The 17,770-nt window shown below is 43.8% G+C and overlaps 1 protein-coding gene across 2 annotated transcripts in view; it reads right to left on the bottom strand.

Moving 5' to 3' along the window:
- BACH2 (BTB domain and CNC homolog 2) overlaps positions 1-17,770 on the bottom strand; it is a 321,830-nt gene that overhangs the window by 12,939 nt on the left and 291,121 nt on the right. For both annotated transcript variants that reach the window (XM_072965629.1, XM_072965628.1), the window contains one exon: positions 5,970-7,568. In XM_072965629.1, coding sequence (XP_072821730.1) covers positions 5,970-7,568 — 1,599 coding nt within the window. The remainder of the gene's footprint in view (positions 1-5,969; positions 7,569-17,770) is intronic.

Here is a 17,770-nt window from a genome sequence, read left to right on the forward strand (position 1 = left end):
CCCTTTCTCTATCCTGCCTACAGCCACCCTGGTTCTGCCACCAAACCACATCCCCTCTCTCCCAGTTAAACCAAAATACCATTTAAAAATTATATGAGAAATAAAACTTAGAGCAGAAAATTCAATTATGAGACAAAAGAGGAGAAAAAAAATCCCCACTCCTGAACAATGACTCTCTTGCTCCGGCAGACTTCCCTGTGGTCTCTGTTTCCTCTGCATACTTTTTACAGGGTTGTAATCAGAAGGTACTAAGGCTCCCTTACCTCAACTTGCCTCTCAACACACACCTCACTCGCCTGGTGTCTTTGGTATGTGGAATGGGGACTATCTGAGGAGTAGGATAGAGATGCAAATGTTGCAGACAAAGGTGAAAAGAAGCATCTATTTCCTCTAGAAATCCCCAACGGAAGAGGGTTTGTTGATTTTCTTTCTTATTTCCTTTCTTAGATTCACTACTAGATGTTGGGTAGAAGCCACAGAAGTTGGATCCTGCTAGCAGTACCCTGAGGACCTGAGAGTGCAGTCACCTCTCCAAAACCTTTAACCCTTATGCTCTTACAAGCGTATCCCTGTGCGCTGTCTGGGGACAAAGCAAGATGCCCATTGGGCTGAGTACAGTGCTGTTGGAATGGGGACAGCCAGCTCTGTGCTGAGCCAAAGCCAATGACTAAATCTCTCCTGCCAGGCTATGACATGCTTCCTACACAACTTCTAACCTCTGTCCTCATGGTCCAGTTTCTGGAGCAAACAGGACACCTGGAATTTAGTTGGTACTAAAGTAATACTGCACTTAATTAGCTGTGTGGTTTTCAGGCAAGTATTTCATTCTCTGCCCTGGAGTTCTTCGAGGATCTGCGAGTCAGAAAGAGATAATACTCAGCTTTTAGAGTTGTTATGAAGAATGAAATTGGATAATAGATGGGAGAAGGTGCTTTGAAAAGTTTGATTGCTTTATAAATATGAAGTATTATTATTATTTCTGCTTATCAGCCCTATCCTTCTTTGTCACCTCTTTTCTTCTTTCAGTCATACAGTAGCTTTGGAGTTCCAGATGCTAAAAGTCTTTCTAGACAACATGAAAACACTGTTTTAATTAGACATATGGCTGACTTCTATGCTGCCCAGCAAGGTTTTCTTTCTATTAAGCAGAGCAATTACAGATACTTTTAAAAAGATGCCTGATTCAACAAACCACAGAAACGACTGTAAAAATTTTACATGCAACATATGTCTGGAAGTCCGTATTTGGGTGGAAGAGTTAAAGTCAGACATGATCCTCTATCACATTTCAGTGTTTGCTCTGGACCTCATTTCTCCCTGCTCTACACATACACAAACACACATGGACACACACTGCCCTTACACACTTGTATCCCTCTTGACATGAAACATGTTAATAAAACAAGTCCAACTAATCAATACTTTTGATTATGCAAATCAACTGTCTTTCTAGTGCTTCTTTACTAAAACCTAAAATTAATTAGAAATGCTTGTGATACAAAACTATCTCACTAAGAGGCTTACTACTTGGAAAATACTTGTGACTTTTCTATAATTTTCAAATTTTAGAAACAAACCTTTATGGGGTAGAGGATACAGCTCAGTGGTAGAGCATGTGACTAGCAAGCAGAAGGTCCTGGGTTCAATCCCCAGTACCGCCATTTAAACAAACAAACAAAGAAATAAAATTACCTACTCCCTCCCCCCAAAAAAACCCCATATACAGTGTTGTATGTCAATTATATCTCAATAAAATTGGAAGGAAAAAAGTTAAAAAAAAAAAGAATCTGTAAACTACAATGAGATACCACTTCACACCCACTAGAGTGCCTATAATAAAAAAAGATGGACAACAACAAACACTGATGAGGAAGGAGAGAAATTGCCAGTGGGAATGTAAAACGGTTTAGTGTATCTTGGAAAACAGTCTCATAGTTCCTCAAAAGGTTAAACAAAGGGTTATCATATGATCTAGCAATTTCACTCCCTGGTATATAATGAAGACAACTGAAAACATGTCTATAAAAAACTTGTACACAAACGCTCTAGGCAGCATTATAAATAATTGCCCCAAAGCGGAAATAACCCAAGTGTCCCTCAACTGATGAATGGAGCAACAAAATTGGTTTATCTCCACAGTGGAATATTATTCAGCAATAAAAAGGACTGAAGAAGCAATACGTGGTCATGTACCCAGTGGGTACATTGATGACAAAGAGGCACCCTGAAAACATTATGCTCAGTGAAAGGAGCCAGACACAAAAGGCCACATATGGTAAGAATCCGCTGAAATGAAATGTCCAGAATAGGCAAATCTACAGTGACAGAAGGTGGATTAGCGATTTCGTGGGGTTAAGAGGAGAGGGCAATGAAAAGCGACTGCTGATGGATATGGTGCTTCTTTCATGGGGTGATAAAAATTTCTGGAATTAGACACTGGTGATGGTCATGTAACTTCATGAATCATTAAAAACCACTGACTTGTTCACTTTAACAGGGTGAATTTTACGGTATGTGAATTATATCTCAATTAAAAAAAAGAACCTGTGTGAGATAAACATATATAGAATTCAAACATTACAGAAATACATAGAAATAAGACTTTCCCTAGCTCCTCTCTCTCTAATTTTGCCTCTCATTTTTATCTTATTCCTCTATACTCTTTATTATTTATAATATGTTTCTTTACAAACTAAACTAGGACCTTGTTATAACAGACTGTTTATGTTACTTTTTTCACTAAATATGGCCTGTCCATTTTTTCATCATTGGAAGTAAGAAAAAAAAATCCCCAAGTTAACTCTTTAAGTAACACAGCACTAAATATGTTCTTAAGAATGCTTACTGCATCAATGTCTATAAGAGGGAAAAAACTGGAAACTGGAAAGTCTATTAACAGGTGATAGCTGAGTAAATTGTGATTTATGGGAACCACAGATATTAAAGAAGCAAGTGTAAACCCTATGCGACTGAACTAGAGGCGTGTACATGGTAGACAGCTATGTGCATAAAGCAAGTTGCTTTGTAATTACATAGTACATGCTATCAAAATAAAACCCAAACCCCTAGAGATGTGAATGTGTTTGTACATTATTGAAGGCATGGAGCTAAGTTTGGTGTGTTAGGGGCTGGGTATGCTGTGTTTGAGTAGATGAAAAAAAGGAACTTAAAAAGCTGATTGTTGATAAGGGACAATATTGTGCTTACTTCAGTTTTCTTCAAAGCTAGGGAATAGTCAGGATGAGAAGTCAATGTTGATGAGATGGGAGAGTTAAGAGGGTGTAATCAGAACATCTGATAGAATATAAAGTAAGTTAACACTTTTCTTTTGATCTAATATTTTGGCTCTTTACAGAGGTGGAGGAAGAGAGGTTGGAAGAAGCCTGGACTGTCGACTGAAGTACTGGACAGATGGGTGGCTGGAGGTGGAAAATCTTTTTTTGGTTTCTAGCTCTGGTGTCTCTTTGGGGTTCACTTGGAAGAGAAGTCACCTGGACCTTATATAAGAGCAGATCGGGGCAGAATCAGCCCAAGAGACATTGGCTTCTGGATCAGTTATGAATCCCTTTGTAAAGGGTCTGCCTTCAGTGTTCTTACTGGGGACCACATTTCCATTGGGGTCAAAGAAACTCCCCAAAGCAAATTATTAACTCAAAGAGGAACAGTCATGCTAAGTTCCTGAGACAGTTCTTGAAAAACCTAATCTCCTCTAATTTAGGAAAACTGAAAGTTCAAATAGCTTAGCTTAATTATAACAATCCTATCCAAAATGTACTACCAAGAAGCGCTAAATGTGATTCTTGAAATGGCAAAGAAATTTGGAAAATGTCTCTTCTTTTGAGACTGTTTACAAATGCAAAGAACAGAACTATCTTTTAAAAGTAAAAATAAAAATATTTTTTAAAAGTGGTATTTTGTAGGCTGAATGATTCCTCCTTTTAATTGATTCATTTAACACTAAAAAGTTATAAGGTAGACAAGTGATCAGTCCTGAGCCCAGGAAAGATACATGGGCTCTTGTTGGTGGCATTCACTTCCAGGAAGTGACCTTAAGTTCTCTTTGGGGTCGTTAGAGAGACAAAAGGAGATTTATCTGAAACTGACAGTTCTGTGGACATGGGCAAGTATCATAAACACACATCCCCTTTTAGCTAATGGTGGGACTCCTCTTAAGGGAGAGATGGAATAAAAAAAAAGACTCGAAGGCATTCACCCTTTTCTCGAGACACAGATCCTTGGAGAGGTAAATCACTCACTGTGCTGATGGACCCTGTGGCTATGCTTCTGCACGGGGGATATTTATGAATAATTTCGGGGGTAAAAAAGAAAACCTCCTAAAAGTTGTGATCAGAGGCAAAGAAATGAGCAAGGAAAGAGAGAGCACAACCTTTTACTGTTTTCATAAAACCTCAGTCCTCTCAGCTCAGGGACACAGATGTGACGACACAGATGTGACTCTGGCTTGGGGCCCTGAGCCCTACCCTCTGTCCCAAGCCTGCAGGGACATGGTGTGTTCAAATAGCAATAGTTTCCATTCAAATTTCCTTTTTAATGGCTTTTAGCTAAATTAAATCCTTTCAATGTGTTTCTTTTTTTCATTTTTTCGCCAGGCAGGAATGGAAGAGTGGAGACCAGGCTAGCAGCTAGAAAATGGGGAAGTGACCACAGGGCATTTCTGCAGCTGGCGCAGGGAGCTCTGGAATCTATTTTCAAAACACGCCCAATCCAAACCTTCATGTGCTTCTCGCCAATCTCAGAGGCTGAATAAACCGCACGTGGCTGTGTGAAAAGCCACCTCACCCCGTGTGGCATTTCTGCTGTCTGGTTGGGTTAACGTCCCCGTTTGACTAGAGGCTAATACCCAGGGAGCACAGATGCGGATGGAGCACGCTGGTCTAATGAGGACCACGCTTCATCTCCGAGTTTTTCAGAGAAGCCGCTCTTGAGAGGGACTTCTCACCAGGCTCGCTCTCTCCTGCTCCCGAGGCAGGTCTGAGACACAGGTGGCAGTCTCACGTTGGTTCCTTGTCATCAGCAAGACAGTGCCAGATCACGGCACAGGCTCCCTCAGATCTTTCTGGGGCCTCTCTTGTTGCAGGGGAAGGGGGGACATATGGGGCATCTATTCTTTTCTCTCCTTGGCCATGTGAGTCTTGCTCACGAGGCGGCTGGCGTTGCTCCCGCTCCCTCTCCCAGCATAGGGAAGACACGGGTGGAGCCTCTGGGAATTTTTACCTAGAAAGCACTTTCCTTTCAGAGTGGACAGAAACCGTTCCTCAACCCCACTGTTCCTCAAACTGATTCCCACTGCTTGTGGGGAGCCCAGGAAACAACACGTTATACAGCTATGTGTGACTGACAAGGGTGCTTCTTCAGTGACACTGGGACCAGGATGGATGGTGAGCTGTCCATCACCTGCATCACAATGGACAAGGGACAGCCCCAGGGTCCCCTGCTGACAAGGAAAACTCAAAGGTGCTGGGAAAGTACATATTTAGTGTGGATCTATCTAGTTTCAGTCAGTTTTGAAAGCGATTCTGTATTTTCCTTCACACTGAAGAGGTGAGGGGCAAGGATGAGGGTGATGAGTATAGCATCCTTTCAAAGCAGAGGAGGGGAGGAGAAAGGGATGGGTATGGTGGGATTCGAAGTACCAGCATGTGCTTTCCAGCATTAGACTTTTTATTTTCATTTCCTCCTGAGTTTTTCAGAGAAGCCGCTTTACCTCTGCTAGTTCAGTATTAAAATCTAGGTCAAATTTCAAGTGCCCTCTAGGATAAGAGTAGTTAATTTGGGATCACCTTGAAGCGTCCTGCCTCTCTGGATAGGGTAGGCGGTCCCTTTACTGTAACCTTTAATCTTGACAAACAAAAACAATCTTGCAGTGGTGGTGGGGGGTGGGGGGCGGGGAGAGTCCAGATAAAGGACTGAGGGTGGATCACATGCTTGAATTTATGCGCGTTCCCTACCTCCTGGCCCCTGTCCTGCACAGGACACGACTCACTGTCTGCTTCCGAGAACGATCCGGATTCGTCGCTGGAGTTGGTTCCGTAAGATTGCTCACATTTAATCTGGGGTCGGACTTGGTTGTACATTCCATCTCCCATCAGGCCTGGCTCCTGGTGTTCTGTGGCAAGGAATCTGGCTCCCTGGGAACAGGGCGAGGAGGAGAACTCGCAGAGAGGGAGGCTGCAGGGCGAGCCCCCGCTCCCGTCCTCTGCGTAGGAATAGGAGGAGCACGAGCTGGAAGTCCTGGTCCTAGTCTCCAACGGGGGCGAGCGAGGGCAGACTTTGATTGGCACCGGGCAGCTAGTATTGGGCCGCATCCTTCCTGGCAAGTGGTCAGCCATCAGCCCACCGTGAGAGTAGGCCTGTGAGCTGGGGAGGGACTGGCCAGCCCCCACCCACAGGCCCTTTGGCACCGGCTCAGAGAGGTCTTTGTCCAGACTGCTTACCCCAGAATACGAGTGCACCGAGGTGCTCACTTGGTCACAAGCGCTGGAGGAGAAGATCACACTTCTCCGGTCCAGCTCTCCTTCCTGTTTACAGAGAGCCTCCAACCCAGGCCCTTTGTGGGGCGACCCCATGGTGAAGCTGGACGCGTCCTTCTGGCTCACGTGGGGCTGTCCGTAATTCCCCGTGAAAGGGGCGTAGTCAGTTTTAAGGTCACCCTGAGTGATCCCCTTGTCAAAAGGGCACGCGGAACTCCTGGCAAAGTGCTGCTGTGATGTACCGGGAAGGCCGGACAGCTCCACACTTTTTGTTATGCTGAATAGAGACCTTAAGCAGGAGGGGGAGGACGCGCTCCTGGATCGCTCCAGGCAGGCGGCCCCGGCAGGGGGGGCGGGGGCGGGCGCGGGGGCGGGGCTGGGCCGTTTCCGGTCCATTTCCACATCCCCCGCTCTGTCTTTGATGTCAGGCTCATCTCCGGACAGGCAGAGCGTGATGCTCTCTTCTTCGTTCTCTTCGCTGGGCGGCTCGCTTTTAATCTGCCCCATGGCAAGCCCCGGCTTGAGGCTGTTGCCAGAGTTATCTTCACTGAATGTGCTTGCAAAACCTGAGGTACTGTGTGATGATGCGTTATAGACATTCTTGGTACATGCAAGCTGGTATTTCTTGTATCTGGGGTACTGCGTTAACGCGTCCTTCGCCGAGCTCTCCTTGGTGTCCGTGGGCACGTCGGACTCGGGCAGCAAAACTTCTTCCTTCTCTGCTACTGGGATGGCAGTGGCCTCAAAGCTAATGGGGTCTGGCAGCAGCTGGTCCCTGGGGCAAGCCATCTTGCCCGTCTCCGAATCCATCGTCTCCTCTTCTTCCTCCTCCTCCTCTCCTGCGCTGTTCTCATGGGCCTCGTGCGGGCGCTGGCAAGCCGCGTCCTTCCGACACACAAACAGGCCATCCTCGCTGTTCAGGAGCTGGGTCTGCAGGAAGCTGAAGCAGGAGTCCTCCAGATTGTGCATGCGCAGGAACTCGGCACAGCGGATGACCTCACGGATGTTTTCTCTGCTGAGTAACAGCTTGGCCGTGTAGGCGAACTGCAACAGCGGCCCAAACCCCCTGGCCGTGACCTGCAAAACAAACAGGGAAATTGCCGACCGTTACCATCAGCACTGCTATTGTCCCGAATCCCTCAACTGAAGCAAGATAACCAGACAGGGCTAATGTCCTAGGATAAAGACTGCAAAGGAGCAGTTAATCCCGTACTGGGTCAGCAATGATTCTGCTTCCAATAATTAGAGCCTGTCTCGTGCATGCCGCTGCTCTACGCCGTAAGGACACACAGAATTGAAAATCACCAGGGTCAAGTGGCTAAACAAGATGACAACGGGTTCAGTGTTGACACTAATGAAATATCCTGGCAAAAATGCACGGTAACAATGGGAAGCCTATTAATCTCCCTCCCCGTCCGTCCTGTGGAGAGCTGTGGGACATCAGGAGTGCTGCGATACTTCTAGCAGCTCGCACGAGTCAAAGAAAGCATTATCCTTTTCTCCTCAACTGCAAAACTGGCAATATGGCCCCGTGAAAAACCGAAAGTCCACGGGGTTTCAAAAATAGTTTTTCCTCACTTGGAAAGTTAAAGAGAGACATTAAAAGCAACTCCTGTTTTTTGCTCATTCATCATGGTTTTCAATTGGGACTTTTCAGTCATCATGTCATATCCCATCTTACAATGATACCAGAGATGATGACAATCCAAAGCAGTGTTCTCAGCAAGAAATTAACTCTTGGCCCACAAAGAAGGGGGGTTACAGAACTAAACAAACCGGCTGTCACTTAAACGGCTGAAGCTGCTGAATGGCACAGGACCTGGGCAATTCCTTCCCTAATTATAAGCAGCAGCTTTGCCATGCAGCTGTCTTCTTTCCCGGTAAATCTTCAGGGGCTGAGCCTACTGTCATGTGCTGCTCATCCATTACATTTTATACAGAATGGAAACGTGCTGTTTATGCACAGCTTATGTACATGCGCATGCGTGCATGAGCACACCCGCAGAGTGACTTAGACGATTAGAAATATGTTGCCTAAGGCCAATTGTTTTCTCAGATGGGAATGGATTACATATGCTGGTGTTCAGGGCAGGTGTTCCTTATCCTTTGCTCAAAACCATGCATCCTCTAGGTTCTTGCAAGCACTGCTGACCCCACAGGAAGGGAAGGCAGGCAGGTCCATGAATCATTATGTACAAAACAAATGGAAGCAGTGGTCATGGGGTCCTTGCTGGAAGCCACAGTAGCAGTGATTAAAAAATGTCTGCTAGGGGAGTAGGTGCAGAGCAAGATGAATCAGCAAGCTTTGTAGCTGACTGCCACATGGACTGAATGCAGCACAGCACACAGAGCCCAAACTCTTGAGAGGACCTATATTTGTTGTTTGAGATTCAACTCGGACATCAGCTCCTCTGGGAGCTCTCTGCAAACCTCGCAGAGAGTGCATGACACCATCCTCTCAGCCCCCATAGCCAGAGTAAAGAAATGCCCTGCGTTCCCCAGGGCAGAACTGATCGTACATCACTGCATTCTAAGGGAATGCAGAGTGAGGGAGAGTTCTTAGATACAGAGCTGAATGGAATTTTAATTGTTAATATTTTTAAAGTAACTTAAATCAAATTTAAAAAAAATTCTCCATCAAACGATGAGTCCTGAGACGTTTGGGTAAACAAACAAACAAACAAAAAACAACAACAAAACCCCATGACTGCAAGACCCACATTAAAGTTCTACAAGGGCAATCACTGCTGTCTCCCTTTTATTGGACTTAATTGTGCCTGTTTCTACCACTAGACAGCAAAGCTTTTTTAGATCAGCAACTGTTTCATTTCTTTTTGTCACCCTGCACCTAACGAGGGTCTCTAAACATCTGATAAAAGCTTGTATATTACTGAATATGTCAGAAGTCTAACTATGCCCTTAACATACAACTACAGTGTCCAGAAGGTGACAACATTGTCTTATGGTGAGTGTTGTCTCAAATTACTTTGGAAGCAAGGTATTGTGTAAACCAACAAACTAAACCAATTAACTAATCAATGGCAGGCAGGAGGGCTTATTTGTCGTCTCCCCTAGTACCAGCAATGAAAGGGACCTTCACTTTTGTTCTACTAAGCTGACATGGCAATAGATTCAGCAAATGCCCATTTTATGAAGGTTTCTCCCAGGAACCTTTAAAAGGAAGTATAGGGGGAGGGTATAGCTCAGTGGTAGAGCACATACTTAGTATGTATGAGATCCTGGATTCAATCACCAATACCTCCATTAAAAAAATAAAATAAAATAAAAGGGAATGTAAACTAAGGAAATGTATATTGATAAGTAACCAACGAAGGTTGATGAAAATGTCACAGGACCCATTTCTTCATTGTAACATAGCTCCACCACAAAGAGAAAACGGCAGAATCAAGGCAGAGTTGACCTCTCCATCAGTCAGCATCTTCTGCTCTGCTTCAAGGCAATCTGCCAGTTGTTGAGTGGATAATACACATCTTGAGTTTTGGCAGATGTGCTCACTATACAGAAATGGGGGAACCCATCTCTATGCGATTTATGTTTTGTATATAGTCCTCTTCATGACCACTTCTTTCTTACTTTGACACTTTTGGTCTCAGTAAGCCCTACCACTGTCCCTCACTATGGCTACTTTTAAAGAAAATTCCTAAAGAAGCCAAGGGACACCCACGGGGATCATTAGATCAATCCTGGGAGTCACCACTTGCCTCGTGGCTGCAAGGAGCTGCAGAGAGCTTCTCCACGCAGGGACAAGCTTGTGCTTAAATGTATGAGTGGGTCCAGTCATGCCAGTGAACACAGTCACCACATCCCAAATCAGATCACTGATCTTTCTGGGCTCAGGAGACATGATAAGCTTGAGATCATGAACGATCTCATGAACGAATTCAGGAATAAAAACAGGATTGTAAACTATCATTCAAGTCCAGGTTAGAGGAAATAGTGTCCTCACCATGAAATTTCAGGAGTCCATAATTAGCTCTTCCCCCAGCGCCACCCCCGACAAGAATTTAAACCCTGCTTTGTCATATTCAATTCTGTTAAATTTTACTCAGCTTCTGTGTGCAGGGCTTTGCCTAATGAGTCAGTTAGTATGCACCAAGCACCTTCTAGTGCCCAGTGCCATGCTAGCTGGCTCTCATAACATACTGCAAGGCAGGCACATTTGCCTCTATTTTGGAGATAAGGACGTTGAGAAGCAGTAAAGTGAAGGAATGCATCCAAGGTCACAGAGCTAGTTAAAGTGGAGAGGTGGGGTTCCATCCCATGTGCTATGAGGAACAGTTAAGTATAAGACTTATCCCTGTGCTCAAGAAATCTACAATTTAGCCTGGAAGAAGAGATATGAACAATGACAAGTTAATTTTAAGTAACAATGTAAGTCAATGATGGAAGGGCTATCACAAGATTACATGATTAGAAATCCTCAACTGAGAAACCCCCACCAATTCAGAAGAGGAGATTACTGAGGTTGGCTCGATCCCTTGAACACTGGTAAACAGGACCCCAGGCCCCAACTGGGTCTGATCTGGGTCAAGGGTTGCTTCGATACAATGGGTATCTTCTGAACTGCCACAGCTGTCTCTCCCCGGAACCCATTTCTGGTGCACTTCGGGCGAGTTGCACTAGCTCCAAATACACAAAACAGAAAGCAAGTGACCACCACACACGCAGGCCAGTGTTAAAACAGGCAGAGGCTTTCAGAATACTGGTTTAGCTTCCATCTTGAGTAGACTGTACTCTTTCCAGTTTGAGGAATCATTTAAAGTCACATTGTACTCAGAAAGCAAGTATCCAAATACCAACGTGAAGCTGCACGTTTATGAAACTGTGGCCACAAGCCTGCATTGTTATTCACCTTCTGTTTTTTCCAAGTATGGCTCTGATAACAGGAAAAAATAAGAGGGGGTAGGAGGTGGAGAATCACAACACAGAACTAATGATCCATAAAAATGTTATTTAAAAAGGTAATGATCATTGAGTTAAAGTGGAATGAAGTGACGAGAAGTAACAAGCCAGTTTCATCTCACTGCTGTTAATGGAGCTGTGTTTGACTGCTCTAACGGAAGCAAACATACCTAGGCTAAAAATCACTAGTCAGGAATGGCCTAAGACAATGATAAACACATGCAAAATACAGAACTAGGGACACCTGGGATAACAGTCTTGCATTTTGAATGGAATACTTTGGTTGGGTTAATTTTGACAGTTTTTGTTTTTTAAATCACGCTTCAATATGGAACTGGTTGGTCCCATAATGTGCGATACACATTGTGCTATCGATGAGGCTGGATCACACGCTGGGTAGAATGGAGTGTGCCCAGTAGGACTCAGCCCTGGGAGAGGACAGGAAATGATCCTGCCTTGCTCTCTGGTTGCTCCCAAGGAGGCAGTGACCTCATCCAGCAGTTGGCATGCACAAGGTAAGTGGCACTGACCTTTGGGTTTTGGGTCTGAAAGAAACAGTCAGACTACCAGATTCGTGCACTAGGGTGTGAGTCCATGTGCCAATAAGGTCTTGAAAATTTGACCCACTGAAACTATGACTGTCAATCCTTTGTTCCCTTGGGTTCTGATGTCTCATCTCCCTGCTGTCGATGAAAGGAAGGTGAAATGATGAAAACGCAGCTGGCAGAGGGCACGCTGGGTGCTGCTGGCAGAGCTGGGGAGCTCACCGTCTCAGGAGATGCCCCATGTGCTGCTGGACAGAGCTTCTGAAAGGAAACTTCCAACAGTTTCGTCGCTCTGCATTATTATGGGGTCAGGCAGTGCGGCTTCAGGCATAAATTGAAAATAGGGTTTGGGAATTTTTATGAGACTTGGAAGAGCACCTAAGTCACATGATGATGGTCTCCTTAGCCAGTCCTGGCAGTATTTATATTCATGGCTGTAGCGCTGAGCCCATTTGTGGAAGACTCATCAGATGGGTCAGGACATCTGGTGACTGTGCTCTAGGAGATGACTGGCACGCTGCTCAAGGTCCCACAGTCACAGCCTTACCAAACATGGAATCTTTCACCCTCAGCTACATCGTCCTGATGAAGTTGGATCTTGCCTACACTGTAGGAGGAGGGACAAGGCGGTAACAGAGCTATGCTGATGGGCTTTTGAAAACACTGAGTTGGGTTGTATTTGCACAGAAAAGCACTTGTCAAATAAAGAAAAAACAACACTGGTGACAACTCCCTCCTCCTCTCCACCCCCGCACTGCACGGCATCCCATTCTGCAGGATGAAGACTGATTTAGCCGTGAGGCATCACTTCTAATCTTAATTTTCTATAATTAATATCCATATGATCACACATTTCTTCCCAAAGCAGCATGCTATACCAGCATACTACATTCAGGATGTATTTGTTAAGTTAACCTCACTATTTCAACAAAGCTTCTGGTTATTTGAGTATTAATTTTAGTTAAAGATAGAGCCAGAGAAATCAATCTTGTTTCCATCTCCAAAGTAACAATTCAAAAACTAAAGCAACATTCAAGTTGATTTATACTTATGAGTGTATGATTTCATATGGTGGGTTTTAAAAAAAAAATCTGTGTTAGTGAATGTGGCTTAAAAGCATAACATTAAGTGTCTTTTCTTCCCTGTGCAGGCTTGAATTTGGGTTTGCAGCCACAACACAAAGTTCCTTTCCTATTTGTAAATCTGTCCCTGAGATTCTCTAGCTGATCATTCAATCACTGACTATTTTTCATTTACACATTCATTCACCAACCACGTACTGGGCCCTGACTCTGCAGTGTGTCTGAGGGAACCAGCTGGATTCAAATCCCAGCTCTACTATGGACCAGCTGGGGAAGTTGGGCTGCTTATTTAATCTTTCTGTGCTTCAGTTTCTCCAACTGCAAGACCAACAGCGCCTGCCTTGTCGTAAAGCCTTTGGAACAGGGTCTAGTGCTGAGTAAGAGCTATTATTATTGCTGTTATTTCATAAATGAACACTGTATTTCTCTAGGGAGCTAAGAGGTGACCAGGGAGACAGACGTTCAGTACAAATGTCTATCATGGAATCTAAGTATGTAACAGGTATTTGCAGGGAGATAAGGGAGGACCAAGCTGGAGGCAGTAACTACTAAGGGCATCAGTGTCACCTTCCTAGAAGAGGTGATCTTTGCCCCTAGTGTTGGAGGCTGAGTTGAAGTTCATCAGAATAAGTCAAAGAAGGGCCTGGCACACCCTCTCATCACCTTCAGGCTCTTCCTCAAATACCACTTGCTCAGTGAGGCCTTTCCTGGGCCTCTAATCACAACTTTCCTCCTCCACCCCAACACCAGGACTGGATTTGTTTGCAGGGCCCAATGAAAAGTGGAAAGGTGGTCCTCTTGTTCAGAGATTAAGAACTTCAAGATGATGACAGGGTCTTTCTGAGCATGGGGCCCTCAGCAACTGAGTAGGTTTTAAGCTCATGAATCTGGCCCCGTCAGTACACACACACACACACACACGCACAAGCACACACACGCATACTACCTGTCCCGTGCAGCTGAAATGGGCTCCCTGATCTCATGGGGGTGATGGCATGCTGGGGGAGAGGCAAACAGTGAACTCCATTTGAGTGAAACTCCAAAGACTAGCTGGCACAGCTACTTGGATCAGCAGTGTAGTCAGCAGTGACTGGCAGGATAATGGGTATTTGGACTGAAATACACAGTTAGCCCACTAAAGTACTTTTTAATTGGTTAAAAAAAAAAAGGAAAATCATGTAGGTTAAGTGGATAAAGCCCTGCTTAAGTCTCCATGATAGACAGTCATGATTCCATACTTGAGTTCAGTTCACAGACCCAGACTCCCTGAAATTAATTCCCAGGAACTCTTGAGGAAAGACCTTATAATAATCCATGTTTTCACTATGATTTCTTCTGTCCACAGGGGTTTACAGAAATGCATATCTTGTAGTTTTCCTAAATCATGAACTAGTACAAACTTTTTAAAATTAAAATGAAAACTTTAACAAAAAATTACTCAGAAACTGTTTAGATCAGAACCAAATCTATCTATATTCTATCTCTACCTATCTGTAAATTGAAGTAGGACTACTTTATTTTTTAAGAACATTTATTTATTTATTTTCATTTTGTTGTTGTTTTTGATGTAGGTACTGAGGACTAAACTCAGGAGCTTAGCATGCTAAGCATGCGCTCTACCACTGAGCTATACCCACCCGCCAGTAGCACTACTTTAATACAAACATAACAGGACAATCTAAATAGTCCTGACCAACTACGAACTTTGATTACTATCATTTAATTTTAGTCTGACATTATAAACTCATATGCTGTATTTACTACTGTCTCTCAGCCTCATGCCTACTCTTTTGTTTCCCCCCCACTTTTATTGAGAAATAATTGACAAACACCACTGTATAAGTTTAAGATTTGATTTATAAATACTATGAAATGATCACAATAGATTCAGCTAACATCCATCCATATAGATACAATAAAAAGAAAAAATTCTCCCCATGATCCTAGGATTTACTCACTCAGCGACTTTCCTACATATCATATGTCATGCCTACCCTTCTGATGTTCCTCTGTAATGCTGAGGCTGGGAGTTTATAAATTATGTTTCCCACGCTCCTCTGTCATTTGAATTACTCTGCCAATAGGGGGCACTGGTGGGAGGTCAGAGTCAGGAGGAAAGATGCTGTGGTTCCTTCTGCTTCTTGTTCTCTTTTTCTTTCCTCCCCTGGTGGGGTGCCTGGAAGCGGCTGTCTCCTCCCCAGGTGCAGCCCCTCCTCCGTGCTCAGAGGCCGCTTTTCTCCTCCAGCCCCAGGAGTGGGAGCTGCTTCCTGACGCGATTAATCACTGGGTTAATTCTCCTTCCACTTCCTGTTTTGGAAACTGTTCTTCCAGTTTTCCAACACCTGTGTAATCAATTCCCTATCTTATACCCTCTGTCTGAAACACCTGGCACGGTTTCTGTTTCCCTGACTCAATCCTCATCCATTTGACGGACAATGAAGCCAAATGAGGTGAAGCCCAGAAAGCCCAGAAAGGTGAAGGGATTTTCCCAAAGTCGCACGGCTGCTCAGCCAGGGCTTAACGCAAGTCTTCTGACTGCAGACTTTAACTCTCAAGCTCCTCTCCTACAGGTTGCTGTCTCTCTGAAGTGAACCAGAAAAAGAAATGATATTTCATATGGAAACACATTATTGTGAGTTTAATTACACTCTATAAAACATTCAGTTTTATACGGCTCTATCCAAGGGAGTCTGGCCAACTGGATGTGGTACTTCTGGGGGCAGGAAGACGGGTGAATCTCGCATTTGGTTCTATCGTTATTTACATTATTCAGATTCAGCGCCTAGATTTCTCCTGAAGGATGATGATAACTGCTAAGTCCTTTTCTTGCCTGACGATACTTGGTAAATCCAGGAAGCCCTTCGATCACATAGGAATTTGATAAATTAGCAGGCTCAGCTCAGCTTCAGTTCATGGAATCTGGAAGTCATCAAGCAGAAATGCCTTTCTGGTGGGGGCTATTTTGTTCCAGAGCTTTGTTCCAAATGAAAAGAGGCAGCCCAATAAAGCTGATGTTTAGGGGGCATGTCTTGTGGCCCCATTTGTGTCAGTTGGCTATGAGTTATCATGGGGCTACGTAACAGCTGAAACTAGACCTTAGGTATCTGGTTGTCTCAGGTTAATGAAAACAGAGAAGGAGGAATCAACATTCATTCTTGTCTTTTCTGGGAACTGGTAACACCTTGGCCCTGTGGAACCTTCATTTCACCTGGGTGGTTTTACCCCCCTCATCTCACTCCTTCATGTGTGGCCTTAATTATTTTCTCATTCAGCTATAAATGGTTATAGTTCCCAGGTAAGTGACAGGCAAAAGTCATATGTGATGCAAGTGTAAGGTACTGTATGCATATTTACTCAAAAAGCGCACAATGAAAACAGAAAGTCTCTCTTCTGAAAGATTATATAATGAAACTCACAGAGTAATTTTAAAAAATTCAATTTCAGTATAAGTGTGTATCTTAAAATAGGTATAAAATAGTAGCGACTTTTTACATTTTTCAGTGTGAAATGAAAGTGAAAAGCATCCCACTCACTGGTGATGAAGTAGTAAAACCCGCATCTAGGTTTACAGTTTCATTTGAAAAACCACCTCCAACAGAAAATTATTTTTAAAAAGATTTTTTAAAAAATTACCTAATTTCCATTTTGAACGACCCTCTCTCCCCTCTTTCAGGAAACCAGTGATTTTCACAGACCAGAATTTTCTTGAATCAAGGTTTGGTTTTACCTCCTAGACCCCACTAGTCATTTCCAACCAACCATCAAACATTTGATGTTCAACCAGAAAACAAAAATATTTTTTAAAGCGTCTAGTCTTGGGAGTTCAGTCCCCTCTCAAAGCCTCCCAGTGGTTCTTCATAAGCTGAAATTCCCATCCCTGGAACCTAACCCATTATGAACTCCTATACCCTCCTCATTGCCCTCGTCTGAAATATCTTGAGTTGGACTACATCCCCAGCAGGGTACCTGGACTGAGTCAATGCTCCAGCCATTGGTACAGAGGACAGAACTATCACCTCCCTCAGTCTAGGTCCTATCTCCTAGCTGTGCTGACTGATTTCATTGTCACTTACTACTATGGCGCTGTCAGTTACCATCTCTGAGCTTTGTATTTTTTCAGAACGTGCTACTGATAAGTCACGTGTCCATTTTAATCTTGCAGATTTGATTGACCCAAGAGTGTACACTTGTCTAAATATTCAGAAATTGCTATTATATAAATTGCTGTTTAGTCAAAGTTTTAAAGATCCAATTTCTCCCTTTTTTTGGAAACTATAATGCCATTTTCTGATCTCTCAACTTCTGATGCTTTCCTGAGTTCTACAGTTCCTCAAAGATTTTGACCTTAACAAGTTGTACCATAATTATGTCTAATTTTTTTCCCTATACTTTGGGAGCTTTGCTTCATCCAGACTGGGAACTTAGGTGTTTTCGTCTACCTGGGGTTTCCATTCCCTTCTCCAAGTTTTTCTCAGTTTCCTATCTAACGGGCATTTTCCATGACACAAAATATAGAGGTGACTTAGGAGTCTTTGTCATCCTTGATACTAAATGGTCAGCCCCAAGGAGCAGCTGTTGGTTTCCTGGTCTTCTTGCTCCAAACAGAACCAAAAATTTGTTTTCCTTGTCTGTGTCTCTTTGAAAGGTCTCCACTCATTTTGGGCTTGCGTTTTCTTGATACCGTTTTTTGCAGTTCCATATATCTTTTCATAGTTGTTCATGTTTTTCT

Source organism: Vicugna pacos, chromosome 8 (assembly GCF_048564905.1).
Source record: "Vicugna pacos chromosome 8, VicPac4, whole genome shotgun sequence".
Classification (NCBI taxonomy): domain Eukaryota; kingdom Metazoa; phylum Chordata; class Mammalia; order Artiodactyla; family Camelidae; genus Vicugna; species Vicugna pacos.